At 38.4% G+C, this 18,766-nt stretch overlaps 2 protein-coding genes across 3 annotated transcripts; both read left to right on the forward strand.

Annotated features, from left to right (window-relative positions):
- Window positions 1-572: 572 nt before the first annotated feature.
- On the forward strand, window positions 573-7,490 carry LOC115924174 (adhesive plaque matrix protein-like). The gene is made up of 3 exons (XM_030986041.1): window positions 573-743; window positions 3,350-3,438; window positions 3,939-7,490. The coding sequence occupies exons 1-3, from the start codon at window positions 573-575 to the stop codon at window positions 5,944-5,946; spliced, it is 2,268 nt and encodes a 755-aa protein (XP_030841901.1). The 3' UTR covers window positions 5,947-7,490.
- Window positions 7,491-12,912: 5,422 nt separating this feature from the next.
- On the forward strand, window positions 12,913-18,532 carry LOC585989 (lengsin). Of its 2 annotated transcripts, XM_011669256.2 has the most exons (3): window positions 12,958-12,976; window positions 14,417-14,496; window positions 15,501-18,532. In XM_011669256.2, exon 3 carries the CDS (start codon window positions 15,523-15,525, stop codon window positions 16,867-16,869), a length of 1,347 nt encoding a protein of 448 aa, XP_011667558.2. In that variant the 5' UTR covers window positions 12,958-12,976; window positions 14,417-14,496; window positions 15,501-15,522; the 3' UTR covers window positions 16,870-18,532. The 2 variants fall into 2 exon arrangements, with proteins under 2 accessions (XP_790883.2, XP_011667558.2); XM_785790.5 differs by lacking the exon at window positions 14,417-14,496 and having other exon boundaries at window positions 12,913-12,976.
- Window positions 18,533-18,766: the final 234 nt, after the last annotated feature.

Below are 18,766 nucleotides of genomic sequence, written 5' to 3' on the forward strand. Positions count from 1 at the left end.
CACTCAGTGTAACTGGTAGTTTGCTCCGGCTCATAACATTACGAGCCAGAGCAATAACACTGATTCCTATAGGAAATCTATTTAGATGGTCATATCTCATCCAATACTTAACATATTCAATTGGATTTCGACATTTGGACATTTTTCTTGATGCTCTTTCTCAAAATGAAGTAAATATTGAGAAATTCTAAAAATAGATTTGTATGATGTCACAGCTTTGGTACTCTATAAAGAATACATAAAGAATTTTTTTTTTAAATCACTCTTTCTAAATCATCCTCTCCATAGAAACTTTAGCGTTTAGTCTGCAATCTATACACCTGACAGAACCTAGATATTGTGTACACTTGAATACACTTAGCTATTCATCTAGTGAAGTGGAAATCTACATTAAGCACCTGTTCATAAGTGGGCTCACAAAAGAACATCTAATTTGCATATGATCCTCGCATAACTTACATGGGCTCACAAAGAACTACCTAATTTGAATAAGATCCTCACAGTATAAAATGTAAGAATTATACATACAGATATGCATGTATAGACGTGATGCTTAAATATATTGACAAACAATGCAGGTCCAGACTGTCAAGCTTGATGGTCTCCTGTTTCCCACACCAGCCTCATTACATCTCCTAGTAGAAGCACTGTGTTCTATGCCCAACCTGACTGACCTGACACTTGGTATGCATCTCAATGAGGAGTTCTACTCTGCATTGAAAGCAAAGGCATCATCCATACAGGTATGTGTGTCCTAATGTACATGTCATGGAGGGTCATTGCAAGAAAGAAACGGCAGTAATAGTTGTAAAGTGCACATGTATATATGTTTTTTTCTCCAAACACCCTTTTTAAAAGGCCATTCACTTGGTATATTGGAACAATGAATTAAAGCAAACTACACATGTACTGATTCAGTTGAAATTTAAATGTGTGAAAGCATTGTTTACCCATCCATGAAAGAACCTGCATTCATTCAGCAGATGTATTCGATTTATTGTATTATTACTAACGCTCCTTCTCCCCCTTTTCTTTTCTTCTCTGCAAGTCACCCTTTTTTATTTTTATTTTTATTTTTATTGTAATGCCTCCGTTACGAAGTAGCCGGAGGCATTATGTTTTCGGGTTGTCCGTCTGTCCGTTCGTCCCACTCTCGTTATCGCGTTATCTCAAGAACCGTCTGATGGATTCCTACCAAACTTTGGTCATGTATGTAACTTGCAGAGCCAATGAATTGATTAGATTTTGGGGTTACGAGGTCAAAGGTCAAAGGTCACAGGACTCATTATATATGCAAAAAAAGCTTGTGATCGCGTTATCTCAAGAACTGATTGATGGATTCCTGCCCTACTTAGGTCATGTATGTATCTTGCAGAACCAATTAATTGATTATAGTTTGGGGTCACAAGGTTAAAGGTCAAAGGTCACGGCTCAATATGTATGCAAAAATAGCTTGTGATCACATTATCATAAGAACAGATGGACAGATTACCATGAAAGTCAGGACATGTATGTATCTTGCTGAGGCAATGAACTGATTAGATTTTGGGGTCATGAGGTCAAGGTCACCGTCCAAGGTCATGGGGCTCATTATGTATGCAAAAATAGCTTTTGATCGCGTTATCATTAGAACCGATGGATGTATTACGATCAAAATCAGACATGTGTGTCTTGAGTTCTACTTGAGTTCTACTGAAAGCAAAGACATCATCCATGCAGGTATACATATGGGCTGTTGTGGGCTGCTATTCAAGAACAATATAGTAGGGATATACTAATGTCTTAGAAAGCATTTTTCCACCTCATTTTCACCTTCTGTAAGTTGCCCTTTTCTGTTATTTCCCCCTTCTCCTCCACACCTGTTTTAGATAATTGTTAAAAAAAGCAACTTTCAATTGATATTTCTACATTGTGCTAAAGTATGATTTAAGTTTATTGAACTGAAAAAGTTCTTCCGTGGGAACCCCTCCACATACCACCACCCCCTGTTCCCTTGAGGAAAGCCCCGTCATCCCTAGTCACCATCCCTTAATTGACCTGGGGCAACATGTAATTGTCATGGGAGTAGTTGTGTTGGGGGAGTTATTGTCTAGGGGGTAATTGTCCCGAGGCTCATTGTCCTTGCATTACTGTTTAGAAGTAGTTATTTTCGCGAGGATTCACTATTGTGAATTCCACAAATCACTGTTTGCAAGTTTAACAACATGCAAAATATTTCCAGCAAGTAATTTGGCGTGCCAAATTCACTAAAATAAGCCCAATCGCATGTCATATATGGCAGATATGCGATATAGCATGAGCCGCCACAACAGGGGTGGCGGAGCATCTTCCAAAGTGGGAGGGGGGAACAAAAAAAAGGCACTCTCTGGGGAAATCTCAAAGCAAAACTATTCTATTTTCAGACATTGGTATATACTCCTATATTGTGATTATTAAAATTATCAGGGATGATTTCAATATGGTGTGATGGTCTGAATATTCATTTGAAATTTTGACATTTGTGAGGTCGCAGTGCGAAAAATTACATCTTGTAAAGAGGAAAAAACAATCCTGATGGGGTTATAAGAACAATCTCATCATGAAAGACTGGAAAGACCTGTGATAAGAAACATACGGTGCCCTTAGTTGCTTTAAATTACGGGCACATTTTATGGTGAAAGGCAAAGGGGACACTTATCAAAAGGGATAAAGACATTTATTAGAAAAGGAAAGGAGCACGTCTCAAAGTAAAAGGGTCATTATCAGAGATGAAAATGTGGCACTTCTCGCACCTGAAAAGTGGCACTCACCAGAGATCGAAAAAGGCACTTATGAGAATATAAAATGGGCACTTATTTATATTATATAGGAAAAGGGGCATTTGTTGAAAGAAAAGGGGCATCTATCAGATTTCAATAAGGGCAATTATGAGAGGTGAAGTGGGCTCTTATGAGAATGGTAAATGGACACTTATTGCAAAGAAAAAAGGGAACTTGTCGAAAGAAAAAGGGCAGGTGTCAAAATAAAAGGGGCACTTATCTGAGATGAATAGGGCACTTATTAAAAGGTGGAAGTGGCACTTCTTACAAAAAAAAAAAAAGACACTTTTCCTATGTAAAAACTGGCATTTTGGGGATACCCCCCTCCCCGCCACATTCATTCATCCCGAAGGGTCTCGTGTTAGATGATGATTGTGATTTATCTACTGCGCAACATTTTTCTTACTCTACCTTTTTCTAATTTTCCATACTTTATTTTAGCGCTTGAGTGTATATTCCCAAGAAAATAGATTATATGCAAGAATGAAATAGATCCACTTACTTGAAACTGATACAAAGTTTATACACAATGTTGGTATTATATGTTACAGGGTTGTTTTCCTCAGATCAGGAAGGGAAACTTCAGGTTGAATGGAGTTACTCAAGATGACTTGAACTCATTTCTTCACACCCTCTCAAGGTCAGTAAAGTATACCGGTATGTGATTTAAAAAAATATAAAGAACTCAGATAACAGCATTTAGACTTTTCATGAATAGTGCGATATAGAAAACAGCCTATAATGGAATACTAAAAAAAGCTAGAAATAATGCTGATACCCCTGCTGGGAGCATGCAATTTATATTGTTTACCTTAAAAAAGATGAAGATTTCTTCAACTAAATATTCAGTAACAGCTTTATTGAACAAACTCCTTACTGTAAAGAGGAATCAATCCACTTAATATTTTTTTTTTTTTGGGGGGGGGGGGGGACTGTAGTCTCTTCTATTTCTTTTTTCTTCTTTGTTCATTGATCAAATTGTTTCTTGAGACTAGTACTTTCAAGAAGACCAATTGTAGTTAATTTCCTATTTCTCATCATGCAAACAGATAGTAAGATCTGTTTCCTTTATAGCTCAGCCGACTTGTGCAACTCAAACGTTACTCAATTTCCCATTATTTCTTACAAACCTTTTTCCAGGTCATATCGCCAACTATCAGGAGGCAGTTACCATGGCAACACATACAACACAAGAAATGTCTCATCAGAGCAATCAAGAGCGATGTACCAAGAAACAAGGGCAAGCACTAGTCGTGTGAACCCAGTACATACCAACACCAGTGTTTCCCTTGACACCCTTCCAAGGGGGTTAGGTGCCAATATTCCAGTCTTGCAAGAGTCTCAGGACAATGCCCTTGTGAGGCAAGCTTTACAACAGCCAGGTACATTGAGGAATCAGACTGGTATTTGTCCAGTCTATTTAGAGAATAATGCACCACCGTGGAATCCTCGGCCTAGTCAGCCCCAATTTATGCCTTCGGATCTCCAATCAGGCATGTCTGCTGGATACCACACCCCTACTCAATACCAGCCATGCAGTGGTTATAATTGCAGTCCTGAGTATAGAGAGTTTAACTACAATCCTACCTACCATGCCACTATGTCCAGTTCTGCTACATCTCCTAACCCTCCAGTCTCAAGACATGATCAACCTACCATGTCGGCAGGGTACCTTTCACCAACACAATATCCACCACCGGTTCCTGAGAGTACAGGTGCAAGACATTCCACCAACTTTTCATCCTCAATCCATAGTACAAGCAGGACTGGTAGAGACCACCCTCAACAACAACCCATGAGTGATGTACACTATCCAAGAAGGGCATTACCACCATCAGACCACCCTCAACAGCAACCCATGGGTGATGTACACTCTCTAAGAAGGACATCACCACCATCATACCACCCTCAACAACAACCCAAGGGTGATGTACACTCGCTACGAAGGGCATTACCACCATCAGACCACCCTCAACAACAATCCATGGGTGATGTATACTCTCAAAGAAGGACATTGCCATCATCAGACCACCCTCAACAACAATCCATGGGTGATGTATACTATCCAAGAAGGACATTACCACCATCAGACCACCCTCAACAGCAACCCATGGGTGATGTACACTATCCAAGAAGGACATTACCACCATCAGACCACCCTCAACAGCGACCCATCAGTGATGTACACTATTCGAAAAGGACGTTACCACCATCAAACCACCGTCAACAAAAATCCATGGGTGATGTACACCATCCAAGAAGGACATTACCACCATCAGACCACCGTCAACAACAACCCAAGGGTGATGTACACTCGCTAAGAAGGGCATTACCACCATCAGACCACCCTCAACAACAATCCATGGGTGATGTATACTCTCAAAGAAGGACATTGCCATCATCAGACCACCCTCAACAACAATCCATGGGTGATGTATACTATCCAAGAAGGACATTACCACCATCAGACCACTCTCAACAGCAACCAATGGGTGATGTATACTCTCAAAGAAGGACATTGCCACCATCAGACCACCCTCAACAGCAACCTGTGGGTCATGTTAACCACCTAAGGAGATCATTATCACCATCAGACCACCCTCAACAGCAATCCATGGGTGATGTACACTATCCAAGAAGGACATTACCACCATCAGACCACCCTCAACAGCAACCCATGGGTGATGTATATCCAAGAAGGACATTACCACCATCAGACCACCCTCAACAGCGACCCATCAGTGATGTACACTATTCGAAAAGGACGTTACCACCATCAAACCACCGTCAACAAAAATCCATGGGTGATGTACACCATCCAAGAAGGACATTACCACCATCAGACCACCGTCAACAACAACCCATGGGTGATGTACACTATGCAAAAAGAACATTACCACCATCAGACCACTGTCAACAGCAACCCATCAGTGATGTACACTATTCAAAAAGGACATTACCACCATTAGACCACCCTCAACAGCATGTTGGTAATACATCAGATACTGTATTTCAATTCTCTCAGACACACAGAGAGTGTAGCAGTAGCTTGAGCAGGCCTTACAAGAGGCAAGCTACTCAATCTCGGTCAAGAGTTCCACAGGATGATCCTGAAATCCCAGAGAAACGATCAAAGTATGAAGTCTAGTTGCTATGGTATTGGTAGAGTAAGACAGTGGTAACACTTCATCTTGACTTTGTGTATGTATGATACAGGGCTCCACACTAAATTTGTTTGGAAAATACACATGTACGTTCAAATTTAACTTTTTCCACTCTGTATGCATTAGCCTTTTGTAAAGACATCCAAATTCTGGGGGTCCGGACCTAGATTTTGGGCGTCCATGTGTCACGGATAGTCTGTTAGCTTCAAGTCCTGGGACCCATTTCATGAAGCCTTTTTTCAATGACAAAAATCAGTGACAAATCTGCTGATAACCAATCAGAAGCAAGAACTTCACTAGCTCATAACAAAAACTGTCATTTGTCACTGATTACAAGTTTTGTGAAATGGGACCCTGGTGTTAGAATAACCATTTGAAGAGAAAGGGATCGTAATATTGTCACAATGTTTTGTGAATGTGTACTTAATAGCCCAAAACAGAGTTGCATCAAGAGCCCAATGTGTACCGGTACATGTTTTATGCTGAAAGGGGTCATGTTGTGTGGAAAATGTTTTCTGAAAATACTCTAAATAGGGGGTCAATTTTTACTCAGCAAAGAATTATGCCTGTCAATAGAAGGTGATACTGCCAGCAACCAGTTGATATAATGATAATAACGGTCACCGTGGCTTCTGATATAGTGATGCTGTCAAGCCATGACGCACCTTGCGCTCAAACAGTATTACCCTGGTCCTAGGCGGCCTCTAAATATGTCCCACTTTGGCATATCGGGTGCCGATGTACACCTGGGTGGAGAGTGGCAAATGTTGAATAATGCCTTGTCAAGGATGTTAGTGCATTAGACAATTATGTAGTCCATGTACCAAGTATATGTGTATTATTCAGTAGACTTGCAGTTGCACCATGTGAGAGAGGGAGGGGGAGGGGGAGGATTGGGCAGACCTGGAAAGGTGTATCGTGTATTGTAGACTTTTACCACTTTGTTCATTCATTCAGATTAATTTTATTGGTCCATTTTGAAATTCAGTTGTTGCCATTACATAAAGCATATGAACAATATACAATAGAAGGTGATTTGCATGCAATGTATGAAATACCACTCAACTTTCACAAAGTGAGTTATGAGTTAAAGTATGTAATTGTTCAAATTATCTTATCGAAATGTCACTGTATTTGTCAATGTCATTACCCATGTTCAATACAAAATATAATGAAGTAGAATCTAAATCAATTTGTGAATTTGTTACCAGAAATACCCAGATGTTAATACCCACATTGCTCCAGACATCTTGTCTATGAACTTGATAGAACTCAACATGATAGTTGAGAACTGGCTTTGTCTGGTAAGGGTGTATGAATAAAGGCCCGAGTTATCAGTGAAACATTTTGTCTGACGTGGATTATTGTTTGTAATTAACTACATCCAGTTCTAGATTTTAAAATCCATCTGAGGAAATATTTTCCTGGATTTTTCTTTACATCATTCCAGTGTAGATCACTATGAACATGACGGACAAAGAAAGCGGACAAAATATACAGTTTCTCAGGTAGACAAAGGAACATCCCTTCACTGCTATTATGTAAAAATGTGTAGAACAGGTGTCACATGCATATTCACCTGTTCTACACATTTTTAGATAATAGCAGTGAAGGGATGTTCCTTTGTCTACCTGAGGAACTGTATATTTTGTCCGCTTTCTTTGTCCGTCATATTCATAGTGGATGCTGCTACAAGTTTAAGATACATGTCTCTTTTGTCAATGTAACATCCCTGAATTATCAGTGTGATATTTAATTTGAAATGGATTATTGTTTGTACATGTTTAACTACATCCACCAGTACTATATTAAATCCATTTGAGGAAATATTTTCCTGGATTTTTTGGATATCATTTCAATGTATATATGCTGCTACAAGTTTAAGATACATGTCTGTTTTGTCAACGTAACATGCCCGAGTTATCAGTGTTATATGTAATTAAAAATGGATTATTGTTTGTACATGTTTAACTATATCCACCAGTACTATATTAAATCCATTTGAGTAAATATTTTCCTGGATTTTCTTTACATCATTCCAGTGTATATGCAAATATGCTGCTACAAGTTTAAGATGAATGTCTGTTTTGTCAATGTAACATGCCCGAGTTATCAGTGTGATATTTAATTAAAAATGGATTATTGTTTGTACATGTTTAACTATATCCACCAGTACTATATTAAATCCATTTGAGGAAATATTTTCCTGGATTTTCTTTACATCATTCCAGTGTACATATAAATATGCTGCTATAATTGTACGATACATGTTTATTCTATTTGTATTCTGTACTGGATTTCAATAATTTTGATGATACATATTCCAGATTATGATTATGCAATGCTATGATACATGTATATTTTGAACTTGTATATCTTTACCATACTTGCCTTGTAAATACGTTTTATATTTTAGTAAGTTTGCATTCCTGATTGGCTTATAAGATACAAACGTAGACACTATACTCTCATGAGCATTCCATTACCTTGCCTTTTTATCACCATCCTCTTCTGATCAAGTGATGTCATTTTCATAATCCACTCTGATTTTCGTAATAGACAATGCAAATCGCTCAGATCTGTGAGTTTATTCTGAATTATGTCATGCAAAAGGATGTACAATACAGGTCTTTCTATGTAACTTGAATGATTATGAATTTCAAAAATAAATTTTGCGGTGCCTTAGATATTTAAACATTATGATGTACAAATGAAACAAAAGAATTTACTAGCTAGTGTAGTTTGATGATGGTGTATTTGTATCTTATAGCTGAAATGGTGTCACATGACACACAACACACAACATTCTGTTATATTTGCATGACTCTGCAATATAGCAACCTTATTTTGCATGTCATAACACATGCAAAAGTGATCTCTACTAGTTCTCTACGCAAAAGTATTGCATGCATTTTGTTATTCAGTGTAACATTTATTCACCTCTAAATTCAGAATTCCCCTTGTACCATTATATTTCATCTTCAGCCTATGGCCTCGGTAAAATTTAACATTACTTAGGAAATTCTTAATTTTTTGGGTTCATGTATTCAAGTGCTAATGCTAATTCTGAAGTGTGGGAAACTGATGTAAAGCAAATGTAAAATACGACTGTATGCATGAACATAAAAGCATATATTCATCTTATTGAAATGCTCATTACATCTGGTTAGGGTATATTTTTAATCTTTTTCATTCAATCTATATATACACCCTTATAATATATATAACTTTAACCTTGATAAGACTCAAATTTGAGTGGGAAGTTTGAATAAATCTGAAAATCAAATGAAATATGATTTATCTTACTTGTGATTATTTGGAAAATAGGAGCAGCGAAGTATGGATGAAAGATGAAAGAGAAAATGAGATACAAATTAGGTGTGAACATAAAGGAGATACATTTTATAGGACTAACCCCTTATGAATTTTGGAATTTTTGTAGATTTTACCAAAGTGACTGCCATTATTTTTTGTATTTTTCAGTCTCTCTCTCTCTGTCTCTCTCTCTCTCTCTCTCACACACACACACACTTTACTTGTTGTTTCTGCTTTTTATTCTATTTTTTTGTGGTCAATGTAGTATTTGTTATTTCCATTCCAGTCATCAGAAAATTATGTGAAAGTTGAGAAGTAATCAATTAAAAGATAGAAGAATCAAGAGCAAGGGGTATCCCTGTTCATCAATAAAGAGAGAGGGATATAGAAAGAAAGAGAAAGATGGAAAGATACAGATAGAAAAAGGGATAGAGAGAGGAAAAAAGAGATAAATACAGAGAGGGAGAGAGATGTGAAAAAAAGGATAAGGTGATTTAAATTGAGCCCATTCAACTCTTTTCAATAAAAGTATTTTTGTGAATTATTCTTAATTACTGTAAAACACTCATTTCCTTTACCTCCCCTCTCACATCCGAACTTTCTTTTCTTTTTTCACCATTCAATATCTCTCATCTTTCATTCAGTACACGATATACAAGTTAGACACGACAATTATCAAAATTACAACAATATTGTTATTCCATACAACCCATACATTCAATTAAGCTTTGTGTTGAAGGCACGTAGATTATGTTTCAAAAATAAATAAATGTATGTCCTTTATTATATGATCATATTATCTGCCTATCTTAGCATAAGACAATGAAACTTTTCACATAACATGCACCAATGCCGAAATGTTGAACAGTGCAACCCATGTCAAAAAATTCTTAGACATGCACTGCTTTCGAAATTAAATTGCTAATCGGTGCTTAATTATTCGTAATTATTACAACATTTATAAATAAACAATTGGCTACTAGCTGAGAAGCTAATTGGTTCAGCTGTTTCAAACAGTAGAGCAGTTTCTTAAAGACAAGTTTATAGAATAATGGCCCGCCTAAGTGCCCCCGCTCTGGGTCCAGAGGGCGGAGCCCCGGGCGCTCTCGAGTTTTTAGCAATTCAGAAATTGCTAGATAGCTGTTTTGAGCGAATACAAACATTTGCACTGCCTTGATGGACTTCCTTGGACATCTCTCTCTCTCTCTCTCTCTCTCTCTCTCTCCCTCTCTCTCTCTCTTTCTCTCTCTCTCTCTCTCTCTCTCTCTCTCTTTCACGCACGTCCAGTCTGCACACAACACGAACACGCACACTCGAATGACAATTTTATTAAGCGAAGGGTTGTCTTGGGAACCACTTCTATCATTGTGGGATGCAGGGGCCATGGAATCTCAAAAGATAGAAATTGTCATTTTCTCCTTGAAATTCACACATCCGCTATCATTCCCTTTAAGAATTCATCTCTCTTTCTCTCTAAAGACAATTTCATAGTGTTTTTTCCTACAATTCTACTTTCGTCCATCCAGGTTTCACGTTGCCGACCCGTTAGTCACAGTGTAGCGTTTTTTTAAATAATAAATAAATTTAATTCATCTCTCTCTCTCTCTCTCTTTCTTTCATTTTCATCTCTTCTTCTCTTCCTTCTTTTCCCGCCTTTTGTTCCGTCGCTCTCTCTCTCTCTCTCTCTCTCTCTCTCTCTCTCTCTCTCTTTCTCTCTCTTTCTCCCTCACACCAAGCTCTTTCTCAAGTTCATGCTACCTACCTACCCGCCCCTTTGAGGTGCCCCCCCCCCATTCCCAGGATCGGTTGAACTTTTTTAGACCCCTTTTTTTTTTTACCTCGATCGATTACATGTATGTGCCCCCCCCCCCCCCCCCCAACATCAAACTCTGGCTACGTGCCTGATTATTAGACCATGTCGATATTAGTAGGCGGGCTGGGTGTAGACCAAAACGGCAACTCACCTTCACAGTAATATATACTGGTTTAATTGGCATCCTCGCCACAGGCACAGGGGTTATTCAGCAGTAGCGGTTCTAGAGGGGGCGGTTAAATTAAGCAACCCAATTTTTTTCGAGGCACATGTCGAACCCCCAAACTCTTGGCCCCCCCCCCAAAAAAAAAAAAAAAAAAAATACCCCCAACATATATATTATATATACTGTCGCTCATATAGTTGGAATATATTTTTTTTAAACCCCAATTTATGGAATTATTTTGACAATGATTTATCCCTAATAGATCTAGATAATATTATACATTCTCAAATTTTATTGAACAAAAATTTGCCAGTGTTTGTTTTGCGTGACTGTTAAAGCATGTGTATGCTACTATGCTTATCAACAAGGGGACCTACGCCCTTAAGTCATAAATTACAGTATAAGAGGATGCCCAACTAGGGCACTAATATGGCACATCGACACGGTTTTGATCCTGGGGCCTCACAGTTACGAGGCCATTGCTTTGCCACTGAATCATGACTCAGTACGCAGCGGGTGCTAGGGTAGGGGGCTGATCCCACAAATTAAAAAAACACAAGGAAAATGCAATCATTTTTCAATAATTCATTGAATTTCCCGGTCCCCAACAGAAAAAAAAATCTTCTGTGTGCGAGAATTCTCAACTCTGACATGACAACGGGTGCTCCAAAATATGTAGGAGTGAAGAAAATGGACTAGGAACGTGAGACGTAGCTGTACTTTACAATATATCCTTCAAGAAATTAACCACTCCTACATTTGTTCATCAGAGATCTGAGTAGGATATCCGTTTTGATAAAATGTCGGGTAGTGCGCACTAATTTTTTTTTTTTTTTGGACCGGGGGAGGGGGGGGGGGTTGAGCACGTTCCTGTTTGTCAGTACATTTTTGGCGAATTTAGGGCTGATTTCAACATATTTTTTTGGCCGGGGGCACGTGCCCCCTGTGCCCCCCCCCCCCCTGGATCCGCCACTGGCAGGCCAAGAATATCACAGGCATTTTCTTTGTTTTGATTCATCATTATAGTTCGACCATTTGTAACATTCAGCACAGTTTTTGTTCCCTTTGTCTTGGATTCAATCCCTACTACTATTCTTATGCTAATAATGTTTTATCAGTTTGGGGGATGAGAATAAGAACCAGGATTTTTCCCCTTCTAAATAATAACTTCAAACAATTTTTCTACTGTAAGTTTTCCACATCAAAAGTCATTATACCTGGGGCAGTTTTGCAAAAGAGGGGATAATCTTGATAGCAAGGGTTACTCCACACTTATGTTACTATAGATCCCCATTGGCCATTGCGAATAACAATTGACGCTGTTTATGATGACAAATGAAAAAAGTGAAAAAACAAACTTCAGATGCCATCTATTTTGTCGTCAAATATATCTCGAACCCTTTCATTATTTAGTTTTCATTTTTATAATATATAGCTATGGCCTAATTTTGCTTTTTGTATTTATGTTACAATGTACTTGACTTACAATTCAAATCAAATCTAACTTAAGATATTTTTGTACAGCTGTTTATAATATTATTTTGCTTTTTGTATTTATGTTACAATGAACTTGATCAACAAATCAAATCAAATTTTAAGATATTTTTGTACAGCTGTGGGCAGCTATTTAATTTTTTTTAATGCAATGCAAGTGGAGCGCCATCTACGATTGTTCAAGAACAGCAGTACATCGGTGACGCTCAATCAAATAATTTGCTAGGTAAGTTAAATATTTTATTTTTAAACCTTAAAAATGCTAATGTAATGGCAATGTAAATGGTTTGTGAGGATGGGAGTAATTTATTCGTCACAGAGATCATGTGCTATCAATGTCAATGTGTGCGTGTTATTAAAAGCAACCATGGTGAGATGAGAGTGAAACCCCTAGATCAATAATTGTCCTCGATTATTGTATCTGTCGTGGCACTGCCGTGGCCTGGTCCTTGCCCAGGCCGCCCCCGGGCCCCGGCGTGGTCGAAAGGGTGCGTGCCTACGTGTATTCATGGCTGTATTAACCTAGACCGAAAGCTTCAGTCTCTATAATCGTCGGTTGTTCCACTGAGACTACGTCTGGCTCCACTAGACCTCCGGTTATAGAGACTGAACGACTGCCTATGCCAGCCTGTGTTGAACTTATTCCGCTAGATTTTAGCCGCTAGGCCCCTCCCACAAACTTGCCACGGCCGTATTGTTATGCCCCCAAAATCCCCCAAAATGTCATTTTACCTCGTTCATTTCCAATTTTAAATTAGGCCTAGGCTATAATACATCGGTTCCACTTACTAACTTTATTGATATAATCCGTTTAATGGTCCCTTTTAAGGAAATTATGGGTCAAAATCGACATCCATGTTGAAAATCTTGCAAGCCGTGTTAAACTCTCGCTGCCGTCAATCTCATCCCTTCTAGTCTACGCCGAAGGCAAAATGATTATGAAGGAAAAACTGCGCCATCTACACGTTCGTAATGGCGTTATCACAGTTTTTCCTTCATAATCATTTTGCCTTCGGCGTAGACTAGAAGGGATGAGATTTTAACACGGCTTGCAAGATTTTCAACATGGATGTCGATTTTGACCCATAATTTCCTAAAAGGGACCATTAAACGGATTATATCAATAAAATTAGTAAGTGGAACCGATGTATTATAGCCTAGGCCTAATTTAAAATTGGAAATGAACGAGGTAAAATGACATTTTGGGGGATTTTGGGGGCATAACAATACGGCCGTGGCAAGTTTGTGGGAGGGGCCTAGCGGCTAAAATCTAGCGGAATAAGTTCAACACAGGCTGGCATAGGCGATCGTTCTGTCTCTATAACCGGAGGTCTAGTGGAGCCAGACGTAGTCTCAGTGGAACAACCGACGATTATAGAGACTGAAGCTTTCGGTCTAGTATTAACCATACTCGCCTCAGTAGATATAACACGCCCACCTATTAGCTAAGGCTCAGCCAAGGCCAAGCATTAAGTTTTTTTTTGATATGATGGCATTTTGCTGCCAAAAAAATGTTTTTTTTAATTTGGATTCTAATTTATTAAATTTGGGCATTATTGTGAAGAAGGAAGTTAAATGGGTGGGTCATCGTCAGTTTCCATTTGCAGCTGCAGAAGGCCATAATTCGCTGACACCAGACTTTGTGTAATATTACCATGTTTAATAGGAGTACAGGTCTGCACACAGCAATGAGCGAACCCAGAGTCTAATCAAGAAATACCTCCTAGTCTCTCGAAGAGTCTTCAGGTGAGGGTAAAGCAAAGCATTATATAAGGTCTAACTGAAGGCTAATCATGGTGATTGACAACACCTGTTATTGGGTAACGGTGTCGAATTAGAACCTAATCCTGCAGGATCAGTACCATTGAATTTCTCTCTGAACACTGGCTGGAGGTACACGCTCAAAGAACCTGGTGAACTTGGTGAAGGAAGCTCTGATGGACGAAGAAGTCCTTTGTGCCATAAAGAGCACCATCCAGATTTGACCAGTTAATTGATCGCATAGACAAACAAGATATAATATAATATAATATAATATAATATAAAACAAGCTATAATGCTATCTTTGACCTACAAAACAAAGTAAAGAAGCTTGAACTTATGAAACTTAAAATGAAACATCAGAACCTAGAGGAGAAAAATAAAAAGACAGAATCAACACTCAACAACCAGGGGGGGGGGGGGGGGGGTGTTTCACAAAGATCCTAAGTTGAACTTAAGGTATCTCTACTTCTACTTTTACTTCTACGACGATACTCAGCAGGATCCATAAGTCAGGATGTATAGTGCTGAGGAATACACTATCTAGTTCTTGGTCTAGATGCTGGGTGGAAGCGCTCCCTTGAAGCCCTCCAGTGAAGTAGCATCAAGGGTGATCTTTGAAAGTGCATTCCATGCAGTTATCTTCAAGTTGGACTTAACAATTATGTTTTTGTAAAATTTATTTTAAAAGGCATAAAATGTTGATACAAATTATTCATGTTTTCTATTATCAAGGAGATTTCATGTTCTGTAAAGTAGTACTGTTGCTTTCAAATAAAAGTTGGAAAGGCAGATACCGCTTTTTATAAGAACATCCTTTTTGATTGTGACAATTCCATAGTTTGTCATTGTCAATTCATATTAGCAGCTTCATCATTCATTTTCATGTATTATAGTGGTCTGTGATGGAAAGAGGATTCCGTTTGATCGATATCGCTCAGTAAATTATTACTAAATGACCAAAACATGTTCCTTTCATTTCATTACAGACTGTTGCTGAATACCTCCAAAATGTCGGGTATAGACAAAGTGCTAGCATTGATCGTGCAAAACAAAATCGCAGCCATCCGCTTCGAGCTGGTTGACATCCATGGCATCGGGCACAGCAGGCTTATCACATCGAGGCATTTTAAAGACAAAGCTGTTCATGGTTCAAGTTTCAATCTACTAGCCCTGGTCCTAGACCCCAAGGGGATCAAGTTCTCCGATAGCGGTATGTGCATCGATGATGTTGATGCTGTCACGTACCCCGTCTATGAGACATTCCAGAATCTGGTTTGGTGTCAGAGTACAGCCAGGATCCTTGTGGAACCCACCATCAAAGGAGAATACATTCCACAGTATCCAAGAAACAACGCACGGAGGCTACTCGACCGACTAGGAGAGCAAGGGGTCTCACTCTTCTCTTCCTTTGTGCATGAGTTCTATCTGGTGGATGAAAAAACCGGTGAGCCAGCAGAGAAGAGCTGCAACTATGCAGCCACCAGTAGACTTTGTAAGCTTGAGGCGTTCATTAATCTTCTGTTGGCATGTCTGCCAAGAGTTGGGGTGGATGTGGAGAGCATAGAGACATTGGATGCTCCTGGCCAACTCAGAGTCACCTACAAGTCGGCCTTTGGTGTTGGTTCGGCAGACAACGCCTACACTTTCAAGTCAACAGTGAAGGAATTGGCCACCAGGAATGGCTTTGTGGCAACCTTCATGACAAAGCCCTGGCCAGAACACAGAGGCAGTACCACCTACTTGTGCCACTCTCTTTGGAGTCTGCAAGAACATAAATGCATCGTCTTTGACTCAACGTCAGAAAATAGTCTATCAAGCACGTGCCAGAAGTGGATCGCTGGAATCCTATCCCATGCCCAGGCTATCACGGCTCTCATGGCACCAACGGTCAACTGCTACAGTCGCTTTGAGACATCACCAACATCGCACGCCCCGAGCAATTGTTCCTGGGGGATCGGCAACCGCACGTGTGCTATTCGTGTGAAAGTCGATGGTTCCAAGCGAACCATTATCGAGAATCGCATACCTTCGAGTGGGAGCAACCCTTACGTGGTACTGGCAGCAACGGTTGCCGCCGGTCTTGATGGGCTGCTTACTGACATGCCTCTCAAAGCGGCTACAGAAGGAAGTGCCTACGATCAAGGGTATGACTTGCCAGAGCTTCCTCTCTCTCTGGAGCAAGCTATGGAGGTCTTAGAGACAGACGAAGTGATCCTGGATGCACTGGGTAAAGACTTTATCAAATACTTCCTTGCTGCAAAGAGACACGAATGCAGTGAGGCACTTAGGGCAAGGAAAGTTGCAGGTGTAGATGGTGAATCGTGGGAACACAATATGTATTTCGACACAATCTAAAGATTCCATGCACATGAACATCATGTTAGTACCAAAATTCATTTATACCCAAGATCATGTCGTGCCAATTTACAAAAATTGAATATTGATGAAGTATTCATACAGGATAGATAAATTAGATATACATGTAGTTTTACACTAGCTCTTCAGACACTATTTAGTCCATAATGGCAATTTCTTATACTATGAACTACATTTTCATTGCGGTTATTGTTTTATTATGTTTTAGTTTGTCTTAAATTGCCTTTTTTCTGCACTATTGTATCATTTTGTACATGTACCCTGTAGGTAGATTGAACAGCAAAATTTTACTTTTTATATGGTTCAAAACCGTTCAATCATTTGTGAAAAAGGGAAATGTGTCTTGTAATGTTTATAAATTATAATTTGTAAATGTTCTCTGTCTTATCCCTTGTGGTCTAAGCATTAAAGGAAATACATGTACACAGTTTTGATGAAGGTTATTGATATAGTTATACATGTCACCTATTTTTATCAGAAAACTAGACATTTAGGAAATCTATTTTTAACCTCTATCATTTACAAATACTGTACACTACATTCAAAACTTTGTAGAGATGCTAAAGTCATCTTCTAACGTCTCACTAACCTTTTGAAATGCCTAGCCATGCTTTATATTTTGTTTTTATTAAAGATAGATTTTGATTATGTGCTATTCAAGAGTAGAGTATGAACTATAGACATTCTGATTATTAATAATTATATATTTTTAATGTGTATTGAATTTCAATGGAACATGGTGCTGAGAAACAGTGCAATGTTTATAAATCTAAGCTTACTGTTATTTGTTTTGTAAGAAAATTATTCTAGAAATTCTATGACAGAGAAAATTATCCGCTTTATTTATTAAGAAATAGACATTTTGTGCTTTAATATAAGTATCTAACATCAGAATGTAATGCCTAAAGTTAAACAATATATGTGTAATATATTAAACCACCAGTTGCCTGTTCTCATTTCTCTTTGTACATTCAGGTTTTACCATCATATTTACTTCTTTTTTAATCATATTAATGAAATTCAAATTTCATGTGTGAATCAAGACAAACTGAAATTGTACCATTTTTGTAAGATTAAGATCTGAAAAAGCTGGAAAATAAGGGAGCTAAAATTGTAGTGCATTGTTCTAATATTACAGATTGCCATAGAATTCAAAAGCATTTATAAGGCCATTAAAGATTGTTGCTGCTTCTGTATTTAATAGTAATCATGAAATTAGGTTCTAACCGAATTTGCCGCAAGTGTTCGTTTGTTGAATGAAGCTATTCTTCTCTCTCTAGCACATTAGCTCAATGGATTTAAGTACTAAGTGTTAGCACACAAGTATGCATGCACACTATTAGATTATGAAACCAAAACCATAAACGGAAATCCATTATACAAAGTGAATAATTATTCACTGAGTGACAGTGACAGATTTAATGTGTACTTTGAGAATCGTGAAGCACTTCCTTACTGTGTAGCACTCACAATTATATATTACTAACTCTATTATCAATTTCCATACATTACTGCGTTTTCCTTCCATTCTGTGTTGTTTATCGTTTGAATTTATCAGGAATTTTACTCAAAATTCTTTATTGCAACCAAATGTTTCTTATCTCAAGTTAAAAAATGTGAGAATTTACTTGCTAATCAACAATGACAGTTGTGATGATATTTTTATTAGTAGCAAGAGAGATAGAGTGTGTGTGAGAGAGAGAGAGAGAGTGAGAGAGAGAGAGAGAGAAAACAAAAAAGAATGAATCAGAGTGGAAGAGAAAGGGGTAGAAATTAAAATAGAAAGAAATAGAGGGGAAGAAAATACGAGACGAGATAGAGGTAGAGAGTTAGAATGGGAGAGGAAGAAACAAGAGATAGGGGAAGAAAGAGAGGG

The sequence above is a fragment of the Strongylocentrotus purpuratus genome, unplaced genomic scaffold, assembly GCF_000002235.5.
Source record: "Strongylocentrotus purpuratus isolate Spur 01 unplaced genomic scaffold, Spur_5.0 spur5_scaffold_15, whole genome shotgun sequence".
Taxonomy (NCBI): Eukaryota; Metazoa; Echinodermata; class Echinoidea; order Camarodonta; family Strongylocentrotidae; genus Strongylocentrotus; species Strongylocentrotus purpuratus.

Coding starts and splice junctions, on each gene's coding strand:
- LOC115924174 (XM_030986041.1), top strand. CDS start 573: ATGCAGGTCCAGACTGTCAAGCTTGATGGTCTCCTGTTTCCCACACCA. Junction 744..3,349: donor CAAAGGCATCATCCATACAG/GTATGTGTGTCC, acceptor TATATGTTACAG/GGTTGTTTTCCTCAGATCAG. Junction 3,439..3,938: donor TTTCTTCACACCCTCTCAAG/GTCAGTAAAGTA, acceptor ACCTTTTTCCAG/GTCATATCGCCAACTATCAG.
- LOC585989 (XM_785790.5), top strand. CDS start 15,523: ATGTCGGGTATAGACAAAGTGCTAGCATTGATCGTGCAAAACAAAATC.